This window comes from Artemia sp. Qi Xiang Cuo, chromosome 6, assembly GCF_049724085.1.
Source record: "Artemia sp. Qi Xiang Cuo chromosome 6, ASM4972408v1, whole genome shotgun sequence".
Lineage (NCBI taxonomy): Eukaryota > Metazoa > Arthropoda > Branchiopoda > Anostraca > Artemiidae > Artemia > Artemia sp. Qi Xiang Cuo.
Genome location: NC_142799.1, coordinates 66,217,349 through 66,235,975, shown reverse-complemented (window position 1 = coordinate 66,235,975; position 18,627 = coordinate 66,217,349). Strand labels below are relative to the sequence as shown.

At 30.6% G+C, this 18,627-nt stretch overlaps 1 protein-coding gene across 2 annotated transcripts in view; it reads right to left on the bottom strand.

Moving 5' to 3' along the window:
• LOC148951524 (uncharacterized) overlaps positions 1-18,627 on the bottom strand; it is a 296,748-nt gene that overhangs the window by 188,124 nt on the left and 89,997 nt on the right. For both annotated transcript variants that reach the window (XM_089090920.1, XM_089090919.1), the window contains exon 5: positions 17,789-17,848. In XM_089090920.1, coding sequence (XP_088947046.1) covers positions 17,789-17,848 — 60 coding nt within the window. The remainder of the gene's footprint in view (positions 1-17,788; positions 17,849-18,627) is intronic.

The following is an 18,627-nucleotide window of genomic DNA, read 5'->3' as shown; positions in this document are numbered from 1 at the left end:
GGCATGGTTTACAATATCACAGTTACATTCTCTTGATTTTTCAAAGTTCATTTTGGATTTCTTTCCTTGAAATGCAAGAGTTGGAATAATTCAGTAGTGTTTTGTCATGGTTTACCCTGTCACACTTACATTCTCTTGATTTTTCAAAGTTCATTTTGGAATTTCTTTCGTCAAATGCAAGAGTTGGAATATTTCAGTAGTGTTTTATCGTGGTTTACCTTGTCCCAGTTACATTATCTTGATTTTTCAAAGTTCATTTTGGATTTCTTTCCTTGAAATGCAAGAGTTGGAATATTTCAATAGTGTTATGTCATGGTTTACCTTGTCACAGTTACATTCTCTTGATTTTTCAAAGTTCATTTTGAATTTCTTTCGTGAAATGCAAGAGTTGGATTATTTCAGTAGCGTTTCGTCGTGGTTTACCATGTCACATATACATTTTCTTGATTTATCAAAGTTCATTTTGAATTTCTTTCGTTGAAATGCAAGAGTTGGATTACTTCAGTAGTGTCTTGTTGTGCTTTACCTTGTCACAGTTACATTCTCTTGATTTTTCAAAGTTCATTTTGGATTTCTTTTGTTGAAATGCAAGAGTTGGAATATTTCAGTAGTGTTTTGTTATGGTTTACCTTCTCACAGTTACAGTCTCTTGATATTTCAAAGTTTATTTTGTATTTCTTTCCTTGAAATGCAAGAGTTTGAATATTTCAGTAGTGTTTTGTCGTGGTTTAACGTGTCATAGTTAGATTCTGTTGATTTTTAAAAGTTCATTTTGGTTTTTACATTCTCTTGATTTTTCAAAGTTCATTTTGAATTTCTTTCGTGAAATGTAAGAGTTGGAATATTTCAGTAGTGTCTTGTTGTGCTTTACCTTGTCACTGTTATATTCTCTTGATTTTTCAAAGTTCATTTTGGATTTCTTTCGTTGAAATGCAAGAGTTGGAATATTTCAGTAGTGTTTTGTTGTGCTTTACCTTGTCACAGTTACATTCTCTTGATTTTTCAAATTTGATTTTGAATTTCTTTCCTTGAAATGCAAGAGTTGGAATATTTCAGTAGTGTTTTGGCATGATTTACCATATCACTGTTACATGCTCTTGATTTTTCAAAGTTCATTTTAAATTTTTTTCGTGACAGGCAAGAGTTGGAATATTTCAGGAGTGTTTTGTCGTGGTTTACCTTGTCACAGTTACATTGTCTTGATTTTTCAAAGTTCATTTTGGATTTCTTTCCTAGAAATGCAAGAGTTGGAGTATTTCAGTGGTGTTTTGTCGTGGTTTACCTTGTCACAGTTACATTCTCATGATTTTTAAAAGTTCATTTTTTAATTTCTTTCATTGAAATGTAAGAGTTGGAATATTTCAGTAGTGTTTTGTCATGGTTTACCTTGTCACAATTACATTCTCTTGATTTCTCAAAGTTCATTTTGGATTTCTTTCATTGAAATGCAAGAGTTGGAATATTTCACTAGTGTTTTGTCGTGGTTTACCATCTCACAGTTACATTCTATTGATTTTTCAAAGTTCATTTTGAATTTCTTTCGTGAAATACAAGAGTTGGAATATTTCAGTAGTGTTTTGTTATGGTTTACTTTGTCACAGTTACATTTTTTTGATTTTTTCAAGGTTCATTTTTAATTTCTTTCGTTGAAATGCAAGACTTGGAATATTTCAGTAGTGTTTTGTCATGGTTTACCATGTCACAGTTACATTCTCATGATTTTTCAAAGTTCATTTTGAATTTCTTTCATTGAAATGCAAGAGTTGGATTATTTAAGTAGTATTTTTTCGTGGTTTACCTTGTCACAGTTACATTCTCTTAATTTTTCAAAGTTCATTTTGAATTTCTTTCGTTGAAATGCAAGAGTTGGAATATTTTAGTAGTGTTTTGTTGTGCTTTACCTTGTCACAGTTACATTCTCAGGATTTTTCAAAGTTCATTTTGAATTTCTTTCGTCGAAATACAAGAGATGGAATATTTCAGTTGTGTTTTTGTCATGGTTTACCTTGTCACAGTTACATTCTCTTGATTTTTCAAATCTCATTTTGGATTTCTTTCATTGAAATGCATGAGTTGGAATATTTCAGTAGTGTTTTGTCATGGTTTACCTTGCCACATTTACATTCTTTTGATTTTTCAAAGTTCATTTTGGATTTCTTTAATTGAAATGCAAGATTTGGAATATTTCAATAGTGTTTTGTCATGGTTTACCTTGCCACAGTTACATTCTCTTGATTTTTCAAAGTTCATTTTGAATTTTTTTCATTGAAATGCAAGAGTTGGAATATTTCAGTAGTGTTTTGTCGTGGTTAACCATGTCACAGTTACATTCTCTTGGTTTTTAAAGTTAATTTTGGATTTCTTTCGTTGAAATGCAAGAGTTGGAATATTTCAGTAGAGTTTTGTCATGGTTTACCATGTCACAGTTACATTCTCATGATTTTTCAAAGTTTATTTTGAATTTCTTTCGTTGAAATGCAAGAGTTGGATTATTTCAGTAGTGTTTCATCGTGGTTTACCTTATCACAGTTACATTCTCTTAATTTTTCAAAGTTCATTTTGAATTTCTTTCGTTGAAATGCAAGAGTTGGAATATTTCAGTAGTGTTTTGTCGTGGTTAACCTTGTCACAGTTACATTCTCATGATTTTTTAAATTTCATTTTGAATTTCTTTCACTGAAATGCAAGAGATTGATTATTACAGTAGTGTTTTGTTGTGGTTTACATTCTCACACTTACATTCTCTTGATTTTTCAAAGTTCATTTTGGATTTCTTTCGTTGAAATGCAAGAGTTGGAATATTTCAATAGTGTTTTGTCATGGTTTACCTTGTCACAGTTACATTCTCTTAATTTTTAAAAGTTCATTTTGGATTTCATTCATTGAAATGCAAAAATTGGAATATTTCAGTAGTGTTTTGTTGTGGTTTACCTTGTCACAGTTACACCCTCTTGATTTTTCAAAGTTCATTTTTGGATTTCTATCGTTTAAATGCAAGAGTTGGAATATTTCAGTAGTGTTTTGTTATGGTTTACCTTGTCACAGTTACATTCTTTTGATTTTTTAAAAGTTCATTTTGGATTTCTTTCGTTGAAATACAAGAGTTGGAATATTTCAGTAGTGTTTTGTCATGATTTACCTTGCCACAGTTACATTCTCTTTATTTTTAAAAGTTCCTTTTGAATTTCTTTCATTGAAATACAAGAGTTGGAATATTTCAGTAGTGTTTTGTCATGGTTCACCATCTCAGAATTACATTCTCTTTATTTTTCAAAGTTCATTTTGGATTTCTTTCGTTGAAATGCAAGAGTTGGAATATTTCAGTAGTGTTTTGTCCTGGTTTACCATGTCACAGTTACATTCTCATGATTTTTCAAAGTTCATTTTGAATCTTTTTCATTGAAAAGCAAGAGTTGGAATATTTCAGTAGGGTTTTGTCGTGGTTTACCTTGTCATAATTACATTCTCTTGATTTTTCAAAATTCATTTTGGATTTCATTCCTTGAAATGCAAGAGTTGGAATATTTGAGTAGTGTTTTGTCGTGGTTTACCTTGTCACAGTTACATTCTCATGACTTTTCAAAGTTCAAATTCCACATTATTGCACAAAAATATCAAAACCATAGGTTAGGTTAGGCTATTCTACGTACGGGCGTGTACGTAGGCTATCCTAACCTAACCTAACCTATGGTTTTGATATTTCTGTGCAATTTTGTGGAATTTGAACTTTGAAAAATCATGAGAATGCAACTGTGACAAGGTAAACCACGACAAAACACTACTGAAATAATCCAACTCTTGCATTTCAAAGAAAGAAAGCCAAAATGGATTTTGAAAAATCAATAGAATGTAATTATTACATGGTAAACCACGACAAAATACTACTGAAATATTCCAACTCTTGCATTTCAATGAAAGAAATTCAAAATGAACTTTGAAAAATCATGAGAATGTAACTGTGACATGGTAAGCCAGTACAAAACACTACTGAAATATTCCAACTCTCGCATTTCAACGAAAGAAATCCAAAATGAAGTTTAAAAAATCAAGAGAATGTAACTGTGAGATGGTGAACCATGACAAAACACTACTGAAATATTCCAACTCTTGTATTTCAATGAAAGAAATTCAAAATGAACTTTGAAAATTCAAGAGAATGTAACTGTGGCAAGGTAAATCATGACAAAACACTACTGAAATATTCCAACTCTTGCATTTCAACGAAAGAAATCCAAAATGAACTTTGAAAAAATCAATAGAATGTAACTGTGACAAGGTAAAGCACAACAAAACACTACTTAAATATTCCAACTCTTGCATTTCAACGTAAGAAATTCAAAATGAACTTTGAAAAATTAAGAGAATGTAACTGTGACAAGGTAAACCATGACAAAACACTATTGAAATATTCCAACTCTTGCATTTCAACGAAAGAAATCCAAAATTAACTTTGAAAAATCATGAGAATGTAACTGTGAGATGGAGAACCACGACAAAACACTACTGAAATATTCCAACTCTTGCATTTCAATGAAAGAAATTCAAAATGAACTTTGAAAAATCAAGAGAATGTAACTGTGGCAAGGTAAACCGTGACAAAACACTACTGAAATATTCCAACTCTTGCATTTCAACGAAAGAAATCCAAAATGAACTTTGAAAAATCAAGAGAATGTAACTGTGACAAGGTAAACCATGACAAAACACTACGAGAATAATCCAGCTCTTGCAATTCACGAAAGAAATTCAAAATGAACTTTGAAAAATCAAGAGAATATAACCGTGACAAGGTAAACCATGACAAAAACACTACTGAAATATTCCAACTCTTGTATTTCAACGAAAGAAATTCAAAATGAACTTTGAAAAATCAATAGAATGTAATTGTGACAAGGTAAATCACGATAAGACACTACTAAAATATTCCAACTCTTGCATTTCAATGAAAGAAACTCAAAATGAACTTTGAAAAATCAAGAGAATGTAACTGTGACAAGGTAAAGCACAACAAAACACTACTAAAATATTCCAACTCTTGCATTTTAACGAAAGAAATTCAATATGAACTTTGAAAAATTAAGAGAATGTAACTGTGACAAGGTAAACCACGACAAAACACTACTGAAATAATCCAACTCTTGCATTTCAAGGAAAGAAATCCAAAATGGATTTTGAAAAATCAAGAGAATGTAATTATTACAAGGTACACCACGACAAAATACTACTGAAATATTCCAACTCTTGCATTTCAATGAAAGAAATTCAAAATGAACTTTGAAAAATCATGAGAACGTAACTGTGACATGGTAAGCCAGGACAAAACACTACTGAAATATTCCAACTCTCGCATTTCAACTAAAGAAATCCAAAATAAACTTTGAATAATCAAGAGAATGTAACTGTGAGATGGTGAACCACGACAAAATACTACTGAAATATTCCAACTCTTGTATGTCAATGAAAGAAATTCAAAATGAACTTTGAAAATTCAAGAGAATGTAACTGTGTCAAGGTAAAACATGACAAAACACTACTGAAATGTTCCAACTCTTGCATTTCAGCGAAAGAAATGCAAAATGAACTTTGAAAAAATCAAGAGAATGTAACCGTAATAAGGTAAACCACAACAAAACACTACTGAAATACTCCACCTCTTGCATTTCAACGAAAGAAATTCAAATGAACTTTTAAAAATTAAGAGAATGTAACTGTGAAAAGGTAAACAACGATAAAACACAACTTAAATATTCCAACTCTTGCATTTCAAGGACTGAAATCCAAAACGAACTTTAAAAAATCAAGAGAATTTAAGTGTGAGAATGTAAACCACAACAAAACACTACTGTAATAATCAATCTCTTGCATTTCAAAGAAAGAAATTCAAAATGAACTTTGAAAAATAATGAGAATGTAACTGTGACAAGGTTAACCAGGACAAAACACTACTGAAATATTCCAACTCTTGCATTTCAACGAAAGAAATTCAAAATAAACTTTGAAAAATTAAGAGAATGTAATTGTGATAAGGGAAACCACGACAAAACACTACTGAAATAATCCAACTCTTGCATTTCAATGAAAGAAATTCAAAATGAACTTTGAAAAATCAAGAGAATGTAACTGTGGCAAGGTAAACCGTGACAAAACACTACTAAAATATTCCAACTCATGCATTTCAATGAAAGAAATCCAAAATGAACTTTGAAAAATCAAGAAAATGTAATTGTGACAAGGTAAATCACGACAAGACACTACTAAAATATTCCAACTCTTGCATTTCAACAAATAAAATCCACAATGAACTTTGAGAAATTAAGAGAATGTAACTGTGACAAGGTAAACCACGACAAAACACTACGGAAATAATCCAACTCTTCCATTTCAATGAAAGAAATTCAAAATGAACTTTGAAAAATCCTGAGAATGTAACTGTGACATGGTAAACCATGACAAAACACTACTGAAATATTCCAACTCTTGCATTTCAACGAAAGAAATCCAAAATTAACTTTGAAAAAATCAAGAGAATGTAACTGTGAGATGGTTAACCACGACAATACACTACTGAAATATTCCAACTCTTGCATTTCAATGAAAGAAATTCAAAATGAACTTTGAAAAATCAAGAGAATGTAACTGTGGCAAGGTAAACTATGACAAAACACTACTGAAATATTCCAAGTCTTACATTTCAACGAAAGAAATTAAAAATGAACCTTGAAAAAATCAAGAGAATGTAACTGCGACAAGGTAAAGCACAACAAAACACTACTGAAATATTCCAACTCTTGTAATTAAACGAAAGAAATACAAAATGAACCTTGAAAAATCAAGAGAATGTAAGTTTGACAAGGTAAACCACAACAAAACACTACTGAAATAATCCAACTCTTGCATTTCAATGAAAGAAATTCAAAATGAACCTTGAAAAAATCATGAGAATGTAACTGTGACAAGGTAAACCACGACAAAACACTACTGAAATATTCCAACTCTTGCATTTCAACGAAAAAAATTCAAAATGAACTTTGAAAAATTAAGAGAATGTAAGTGTGACAAGGTAAACCAGGACAAAATACTACTGAAATAATCCAACTCTTGCATTTCAATGAAAGAAATTCAAAATGAACATCGAAAAATCAAAAAAATGTAACTGTGACATGCTAAACCATGACTAAACACTACTGAAATATTCCAACTCTTGCATTTCAACGAAAGAAATATAAAATGAACTTTGAAAAATCAAGAGAATGTAACTGTGAGATGACAAACCACGACAAAACACTACTGAAATATTCCAACTCTTGCATTTCAATGAAAGAAATTCAAAATGAACTTTGAAAAATCAAGAGAATGTAACTGTGGCAAGGTAAACCATGACAAAACACTACTGAAATATTTCAACTATTGCATTTCAACGAAAGAAATTAAAAAATTAACTTTGAAAAATCAAGAGAATGTAACTGTGACAAGGTAAACCACGACAAAACACTACTGAAATATTCCAACTCTTGCATTTCAAGGAAAGAAATCCAAAATGAACTTTGAAAAATCAAAACAATGTAACTGTGACAAGTTAAACCACGACAAAACACTACTGAAATATTCCAACTCTTGCCTTTCACGAATGAAATTAAAAATGAACTTTGAAAAATCAAGAGCATGTAACAGTGATATGGTAAACCATGCCATAACACTACTGAAATATTCCAAATCTTGCATTTCAACGAAAGAAATCCAAAATGAACTTTGAAAAATCAAGAGAATGTAACTTTGACAAGGTAAAGCACAACAAAACACTACTGAAATATTCCAACTCTTGCATTTCAACGAAAGAAATCCAAAATGAACTTTCAAAAATCAAGAGAAAGAAACAGTGACAAGGTAAAGCACAACAAGACAATACTGAAATATTCCAACTCTTGCATTTCAATGAAAGAAATCCAAAATGAACTTTGAAAAATCAAGAGAATGTAACTGTGACAAGGTAAACCATTCCAAAACACTACTGAAATATTCCACCTCTTGCATTTCAATGAAAGAAATTCAAAATCAAATTTGAAAAATAAAGAGAATGTAACTGTGACAAGGTAAAGCACAACAAAACACTACTGAAATATTCCAACTCTTGCATTTCAACGAAAGAAATCCAAAATGAACTTTGGAAAATCAAGAGAATGTAACTGTGACAAGGTAAACCATGACAAAACACTACTAAAATATTCCAACTCTTGCATTTCACAAAAGAAATTCATAATGAACATCGAAAACTCAAGAGAATTCAACTGTAACAAGGTAAACCATGACCGAAACACTACTGAAATATTCCATCTCTTGTATTTCAACGAAAGAAATCCAAAATGAACTTTGAAAAATCAAGAGAATGTAATTGTGACAAGGTGAATCACGACAAGACACTACTAAAATATTCCAACTCTTGCATTTCAATAAAAGAAATTCAAAATGAACTTTGAAAAATGAAGAGAATGTAACTGTGACAAGGTAAAGCACAACAAAACACTACTAAAATATTCCAACTCTTGCATTTAAACGAAAGGAATTCAAAATGAACTTTGAAAAATTAAGAGAATGTAACTGTGACAAGGTAAACCACGACAAAACACTACTGAAATAATCCAACTCTTGCATTTCAATGATAGAAATTCAAAATGAACTTTGAAAAATCATGAGAATATGACTGTGACAAGGTAAACCATGACAAAACACTACTGAAATATTCCAACTCTTGCATTTCAACGAAAGAAATCCAAAATTAACTTTGAAAAATCAAGAGAATGTAACTGTGAGATGGTGAACTACGACAAAACACTACTGAAATATTCCAACTCTTGCATTTCAATGAAAGAAATTCAAAATGAACTTTGAAAAATCAAGGGAATGTAACTGTGGCAAGGTAAACCATGATAAAACACTACTGAAATATTCCAAGTCTTGCATTTCAACGAAAGAAATTATAAATTAACCTTGAAAAAATCAAGAGAATGTAACTGTGACAAGTTAAACCATAACAAAACACTACTGAAATATTCCAACTCTTGCATATCACGAAAGAAATTCAAAATGAACTTTGAAAAACTTTGAAAAAATCAAGAGAATGTAACTGTGACAAGGTAAACCATAACAAAACACTACTGAAATATTCCAACTCTTGCATTTCACGAAAGAAATTCAAAATGAACTTTGAAAAATCAAGAAATGTAACTGTGACAAGCTAAACCACAACAAAACACTACTGAAATATTCCAACTCTTGCATATCAACGAAAGAAATACAAAATGAACTTTGAAAAATCAAGAGAATGTAAGTTTGACAAGGTAAACCACAACAAAACACTACTGAAATAAACCAACACTTGCATTTAAATGAAAGAAATTCAAAATGAACTTTGAAAAATCAAGAGAATGTAACTGTGGCAAGGTAAATCATGACAAAACACTACTGAAATATTCCAACTCTTGCATTTCAACGAAAGAAATCCAAAATGAAAATTGAAAAAATCAATAGAATGTAACTGTGACAAGGTAAAGCACAACAAAACACTACTTAAATATTCCAACTCTTGCATTTCAACGAAAGAAATTCAAAATGAACTTTGAAAAATTAAGAGAATGTAACTGTGACAAGGTAAACCACGACAAAACACTACTGAAATATTCCAACTCTTGCATTTCAACGAAAGAAATACAAAATGAACTTTGAAAAATCAAGAGAATGTAAGTGTGAGAATGTAAACCACAACAAAACACTACTGTAATAATCCATCTCTTGCATTTCAAAGAAAGAAATTCAAAATGAACTTTGAAAAATAATGAGAATGTAACTGTGACAAGGTTAACCAGGACAAAACACTACTGAAATATTCCAACTCTTGCATTTCAACGAAAGAAATTCAAAATAAACTTTGAAAAATTAAGAGAATGTAATTGTGATAAGGGAAACCACGACAAAACACTACTGAAATAATCCAACTCTTGCATTTCAATGAAAGAAATTCAAAATGAACTTTGAAAAATCAAGAGAATGTAACTGTGGCAAGGTAAACCGTGACAAAACACTACTAAAATATTCCAACTCATACATTTCAATGAAAGAAATCCAAAATGAACTTAGAAAAATCGAGAGAATGTAACTGTGACAAGGTAAACCATGACAAAACACTACTAAAATATTCCAACTCTTGCATTTCACGAAAGAAATTCAAAATGAACTTTGAAAACTCAAGAGAATGTAAGTGTAATAAGGTAAACTATGAGCGAAACACTACTGAAATATTCCACATCTTGTATTTCAACGAAATATATCCAAAACAAACTTTGAAAAATCAAAAAACTGTAATTGGGACAATGTAAATTACGACAAGACACTACTAAAATATTCCAACTCTTGCATTTCAATGAAAGAAATTCAAAATGAACTTTTAAAAATCAAGAGAATGTAACTGTGACAAGGTAAACCACGACAAAACACTACTGAAATAATCCAAATCTTGCATTTTAATGAAATAAATTCAAAATGAACTTTGAAAATTCATGAGAATGTAACTGTGACATGGTATACCATGACAAAACACTACTGAAATATTCCAACTCTTGCATTTCAACGAAAGAAATCCAAAATTAACTTTGAAAAAATCAAGAGAATGTAACTGTGAGATGGTTAACCACGACAATACACTACTGAAATATTCCAACTCTTGCATTTCAATGAAAGAAATTCAAAATGAACTTTGAAAAATCAAGAGAATGTAACTGTGGCAAGGTAAACTATGACAAAACACTACTGAAATATTCCAAGTCTTACATTTCAACGAAAGAAATTAAAAATGAACATTGAAAAAATCAAGAGAATGTAACTGCGACAAGGTAAAGCACAACAAAACACTACTGAAATATTCCAACTCTTGTAATTAAACGAAAGAAATACAAAATGAACCTTTAAAAATCAAGAGAATGTAAGTTTGACAAGGTAAACCACAACAAAACACTACTGAAATAATCCAACTCTTGCATTTCAATGAAAGAAATTCAAAATGAACCTTGAAAAAATCATGAGAATGTAACTGTGACAAGGTAAACCACGACAAAAAACTACTGAAATATTCCAACTCTTGCATTTCAACGAAAAAAATTCAAAATGAACTTTGAAAAATTAAGAGAATGTAAGTGTGACAAGGTAAACCAGGACAAAGTACTACTGAAATAATCCAACTCTTGCATTTCAATGAAAGAAATTCAAAATGAACATCGAAAAATCAAAAAAATGTAACTGTGACATGCTAAACCATGACTAAACACTACTGAAATATTCCAAGTCTTGCATTTCAACGAAAGAAATATAAAATGAACTTTGAAAAATCAAGAGAATGTAACTGTGAGATGGTAAACCTCGACAAAACACTACTGAAATATTCCAACTCTTGCATTCAATGAAAGAAATTCTAAATGAAGTTTGAAAAATCAAGAGAATGTAACTGTGGCAAGGTAAACCATGACAAAACACTACTGAAATATTTCAACTCTAGCATTTCAACGAAAGAAATTAAAAAATGAAGTTTGAAAAATCAAGAGAATGTAACTGTTACAAGGTAAACCACGACAAAACACTACTGAAATATTCCAACTATTGCCTTTCACGAACGAAATTCAAAATGAACTTTGAAAAATCAAGAGCATGTAACAGTGATATGGTAAATCATGCCAAAACACTACTAAAATATTCCAAATCTTGCATTTCAACGAAAGAAATACAAAATGAACTTTGAAAAATCAAGAGAATGTAACTGTGACAAGGTAAAGCACAACAAGACACTACTGAAATATTCCAACTCTTGCATTTCACGAAAGAAATTCAAAATGAACTTTGAAAAATCAAGAGAATGTAACTGTGAGAATGTAAACCACAACAAAACACTACTGTAATAATCCATCTCTTGCATTTCAAAGAAAGAAATTCAAAATGAACTTTGAAAAATAATGAGAATGTAACTGTGACAAGGTTAACCAGGACAAAACACTACTGAAATATTCCAACTCTTGCATTTCAACGAAAGAAATTCAAAATAAACTTTGAAAAATTAAGAGAATGTAATTGTGATAAGGGAAACCACGACAAAACACTACTGAAATAATCCAACTCTTGCATTTCAATGAAAGAAATTCAAAATGAACTTTGAAAAATCAAGAGAATGTAACTGTGGCAAGGTAAACCGTGACAAAACACTACTAAAATATTCCAACTCATGCATTTCAATGAAAGAAATCCAAAATGAACTTAAAAAAATCGAGAGAATGTAACTGTGACAAGGTAAACCATGACAAAACACTACTAAAATATTCCAACTCTTGACTTTCACTAAACAATTCCAAAATGAGCTTTGAAAACTCAAGAGATTTTAAGTGTACTAATGTAAACCATGACAGAAACCCAACTGAAATATTCCATATATTGTATTTCAACGAAAGAAATCCTAAACAAACTTGGAAAAATCAAAAGACTGTAATTGTGACAAGGTAAATCACGACAAGACACTACTAAAATATTCCAACTCTTGCATTTCAATGAAAGAAATTCAAAATGAACTTTAAAAAATCAAGAGAATGTAACTGTGACAAGGTAAACCACGACAAAACACTACTGAAATAATCCAACTCTTGCATTTCAATGAAAGAAATTCAAAATGAACTTTGAAAAATCCTGAGAATGTAACTGTGACATGGTAAACCATGACAAAACACTACTGAAATATTCCAACTCTTGCATTTCAACGAAAGAAATACAAAATTAACTTTGAAAAAATCAAGAGAATGTAACTGTGAGATGGTTAACCACGACAATACACTACTGAAATATTCCAACTCTTGCATTTCAATGAAAGAAATTCAAAATGAACTTTGAAAAATCAAGAGAATGTAACTGTGGCAAGGTAAACCATGACAAAACACTACTGAAATATTCCAAGTCTTTCATTTCAACGAAAGAAATTAAAAATGAACCTTGAAAAAATCAAGAGAATGTAACTGCGACAAGGTAAAGCACAACAAAACACTACTGAAATATTCCAACTCTTGTAATTAAACGAAATAAATACAAAATGAACCTTGAAAAATCAAGAGAATGTAAGTTTGACAAGGTAAACCACAACAAAACACTACTGAAATAATCCAACTCTCGCATTTCAACGAAAGAAATTCAAAATGAACCTTGAAAAAATCATGAGAATGTAAATGTGACAAGGTAAACCACGACAAAACACTACTGAAATATTCCAACTCTTGCATTTCAACGAAAAAAATTAAAAATGAACTTTGAAAAATTAAGAGAATGTAAGTGTGACAAGGTAAACCAGGACAAAATACTACTGAAATAATCCAACTCTTGCATTTCAATGAAAGAAATTCAAAATGAACATCGAAAAATCAAAAAAATGTAACTGTGACATGCTAAACCATGACTAAACACTACTGAAATATTCCAAGTCTTGCATTTCAACGAAAGAAATATAAAATGAACTTTGAAAAATCAAGAGAATGTAACTGTGAGATGGTAAACCTCGACAAAACACTACTGAAATATTCCAACTCTTGCATTCAATGAAAGAAATTCTAAATGAACTTTGAAAAATCAAGAGAATGTAACTGTGGCAAGGTAAACCATGACAAAACACTACTGAAATATTTCAACTATTGCATTTCAACGAAAGAAATTAAAAAATGAACTTTGAAAAATCAAGAGAATGTAACTGTGACAAGGTAAACCACGACAAAACACTACTGAAATATTCCAACTCTTGCCTTTCACGAACGAAATTCAAAATGAACTTTGAAAAATCAAGAGAATGTAACAGTGATATGGTAAATCATGCCAAAACACTACTGAAATATTCCAAATCTTGCATTTCAACGAAAGAAATCCAAAATGAACTTTGAAAAATCAAGAGAATGTAACAGTGACAAGGTAAAGCACAACAAGACAATACTGAAATATTCCAACTCTTTCATTTCATGAAAGCAATTCAAAATGAACTTTGAAAAATCAAGAGAATGTAAAAATCCAAAATTAACTTATAAAAATCAAGAGAATGTTACTATGACAAGGTAAACCACGACAAAACACTACTGAAATATTCCAACTCTTGCATTTCAAGGAAAGAAATCCATAATGAACTTTGAAAAATCAAGAGAATGTAACTGTGAGAAGCTAAACCATAACAAAACACTACTGAAATATTCCAACTCTTGCATTTCAACGAAAGAAATCCAAAATGAACTTTTAAAAATCAAGAGAATGTAACTGTGACAAGGTAAAGCACAACAAGACACTACTGAAATATTCCAACTCTTGCATTTCACGAAAGAAATTCAAAATGAACTTTGAAAAATAAAGAGAATGTAACTGTGACAAAGTAAACCATGACATAACACTACTGAAATATTCCAACTCTTGCATTTCAAGGAAAGAAATCCAAAATGAACTTTGAAAAATCAATAAAATGTAACTGGGACAAGGTAAACCACGATAAAACACTACTGAAATATTCCAACTCTTGCATTTGACGAAAGAAATTCAAAATGAACTTTGAAAAATCAAGAGAAAGTAACTGTGACAAGGTAAACCACGACAAAACACTATTGAAATATTCCAACTCTTGCATTTCCAGGAAAGAAATCCAAAATGAACTTTGAAAAATCAAGAGAATGTAACTGTGACAAGGTAAACCACGACAAACACAACTGAAATATTCCAACTCTTGCATTTCAACGAAAGAAATTCAAAATGAACTTTGAAAAATCAAGAGAATGTAACTGTGACAAGGTAAACCACGAAAAAACACTACTGAAACGAAAGAAATTCAAAATGAACTTTGAAAAATTAAGAGAATGTAACTGTGACATGGTAAACCAGACAAAACACTACTGAAATATTCCAACTCTTGCATTTCACGAAAGAAATTCAAAATGAACTTTGAAAAATCAAGAGAATGCAACCGTGACAAGGTAAACTATAACAAAACACTACTGAAATATTCCATCTCTTGCATTTCAATGAAAGAAATCCAAAAATGAACTTTGAAAAATGTAATTATGACAAGGTAAACCACGACAAAATACTACTGAAATATTCCAACTCTTGCATTTCAAGGAAAGAAATTCAAAATGAACTTTGAAAAATCAAGAGAATGTAACTGTGAGAAGGTAAACCACGATAAAACACTACTGAAATATTCCAACTCTTGCATTTCATGAAAGAAATTCAAAATGAACTTTGAAAAATCAAGAGAATGTAACTTTGACATGGTAAACCACGACGAAACACTGCTGAAATATTCCAACTCTTTCATTTCACGACAGAGATTCAAAATGAACTTTGAAAAATCAAGAGAATGTAACTGTGACAAGCTAAATCAAAAAAAAACACTACTTAAATGTTCCAAATCTTGCATTTCAGCGAAAGAAATTCTAAATAAACACTGAAAAATTAAGAGAATGTAGCTTTGACATTGTAAACCATGACAAAAAACTACTGAAATATTCCAACTCTTGCATTTCAATGAAAGAAATTCAAAATGAACTTTGAAAAATCAAGAGAATGTAAAAATCCAAAATGAACTTTGAAAAATAAAAAAAGTTAAAAAAAAATGTGGGGGGGGGGGGTTTGGAAGGGAGAGTGGAGGGATAGGGGTTGGAGGGATGGTGGGGGGATAGGGTTGAGGGATAGGGGTAGGACTTGGGGCCCAAGTATCAGAAGAAATTGTTTGTCTAGTATGCATCTCAAATCATCGTGGTATGCATATTCTCATGATGATGCCATAAAAATGCCCTGAAACAAGGTCACTTTTAACATCTATCAAAAATCCAACTGATAAATCGAATGTGCTTGAACTTGTTCCAGTTCAATGGAATGAACCTGTTACGGTATTGTGAGGCTTAACATCAGTTGGGCAATGTCCCAGAAACAATTCATTGGATGTATTTCTAAAATCATAATATGTTCAAAGGCTTGTTGGTTCAGTCAATTAACGTGTCTTTCTTTTACCTTAGGAAATCACGGGTTTCACGTTCGATTCCTACATCAAACACAAATTTCATATAAATCAATGGGAAGATACTTAGAATGTAAAAAATCATATCATTAGAAAAGAAAAATATCATCATTAGAGTACAATAAAATGACATCAATAAAAAAAACTATTAAAATAAAAAAAAATTAATTAATGTAATTATGTAAATTAATTAATAATAAATTAATTTATGTAAATTAGTTCAAGGTTAAACATAAGTCAACCAAGCCTAACAAATTAAATTACCTAAAAGAATTTCACAATTTCAAACAAAGGAATTATCATGCACTTTGAACACAGATCAACACGAATTTTCACGGTGGTTGAATTCCGGTCATTACACTGTCTGCTTGTATGGCGGGTGTACTGTGCGCTACTTATCATTATAAATATATGGTGGGACTGTCCGCTCTCTATCATTATAGCTATATGGGGGGACTGCCCTCTACTTATCATTGTACACAGTAATTTCCTACCTGTGCTACCTGTACTACTGATAGGGCTTTTCGGAAATTTCAATAAGTAACTCTTGTAAGACAGAACAAATAACATGAGATTGGTTTCAGGAATCAAAAACAGCCTAGTTCTGTATATTTATTTTTGCTGATATTCACTACCAAACTTTCAAAATTGGTTTTAAAAAGCTTTTCACTATTTCAGATACACTTAGGTAGTGAAAGTTTTTCTCAAAGTCAAATTTTAGTAATAATGAGCAATTAGAATATGAACAGGACAGTCCCCCAAAATGGTTAGTTTCAAGATCTTTCCTGACTGTTATAAGTTTATTTTTAATGATCTATATTAAAGGTTTATTATAATCATTACATTTTTGGCTAAAAAAGGGTGTATATATAGATTGCACTTGAGAAATTTCTCTCTATGAAGATTTTAATTGACCAACAATTTCAATCCTTTTTCCAAATTACTTTTTCCAATCCTTTTCCAATCCTTTTTCCAGATTACTTCAAGGTCTTCGGAGACAATGATAATTTACAAATGGAGACTGTTAGTTTGATAACGGATAGCAATAGTTCTAATATATGGAAATCTTGATTCGACTTGTCATTTGTTAATTACATAGGCTTAGTCACACATAACAAGCTGGAGAAAGAATAAAATTTTGAATCCTGTTTTTCCCTGTTTTTGAACGCTGTAACTACCAAACTGAAGATGAAAAACGTGATTTAACCCGTGTAGTTCGAGCCAGTATTGATATTAATTTATTGATTTATTATTTTTTTTGAAAAGCTTTTTATTTTATAATTGATATTTTTTAATTGATATTGATTTATTAATTAATAAATGATATTAGCAAGGAGTGTTTTTTTCAGAAGTGTGAACTCAATCTTAAAAAATAGAATGGAAGATGAGTTCAAATCCGGAAAGTATGCATTTGTTTCGGTTCTTCAATTTAGGGTAGAGACAGCCAAAATACCCGACTTGAGAAAATAAAATCTATGGCCCTTAGAGAAAACACTACCTGTAATCTATCTTTTTCAACCAACAAATTAATAATATAAATCAATATCAGCTTAATCAATAAAAATTTAGGCAGTTTTTCAAATGACATTAATTTATTGATTTCTTTAAATTGAACATTGACAATATAATTAATTGCAATCACATAAGTAAAATTAAAACCAATATGGTAATTGATATAGATATGCATACAATTTTTTCTTGTTAGAACTCTGTAAGTATGATTCTTACCTGTCCTGACTCGCCCTTCAAACCTTTGATCCCAGGCATGCCAGGGAATCCAGGATAACCCTGAAAAATTCATATGATCAGTTTATGATTTTTTTGTGTTCAGTTAATGATTAGTTTGTGATCAGTTAATGATCAGTTTGATGAACAGTGTTTTATAATATTTTTAACAAATACGGACAGGATGTACAAAATTGATAAAAAACTACAATTGCAGCCTAAACACTGTCATTGGCCCTTAGTTGCTACCACTACTTCATCAGTTTGATGAACGGTGTTTTATATTATGTTTAACAAAAACGGACAGGAATGTAAGGAATGGATAAATAACCACAATTGAAGCCTAGACACTGTCATTAGACCTTAATTGCTACCAATACTTCATCAGTTTGATGAACAGTGTTTTAGATTATTTTTAACAAATACGGACAGGAATGTAGGAAATGGATAAAAAAAAACTACAATTGAAGCCTAAACACTGTCATTAGCCCTTAGTTGCTACCACTACTTCATCAGTTTGATGAACGGTGTTTTATATTATGTTTAACAAAAACGGACAGGAATGTATGGAATGGATAAATAACCACAATTGAAGCCTAGACACTGTCATTAGACCTTAGTTGCTACCAATACTTCATCAGTTTGATGAACAATGTTTTAGATTATTTTTAACAAATACGGACAGGAATGTAGGAAATTGATAAAAAAAACTACAATTGAAGCCTAAACACTGTCATTAGCCCTTAGTTGCTACCACTACTTCATCAGTTTGATGAACAGTGTTTTATAATATATTTAACAAATACGGACAGGGATGTACAAAATGGATGAAAAACTACAAT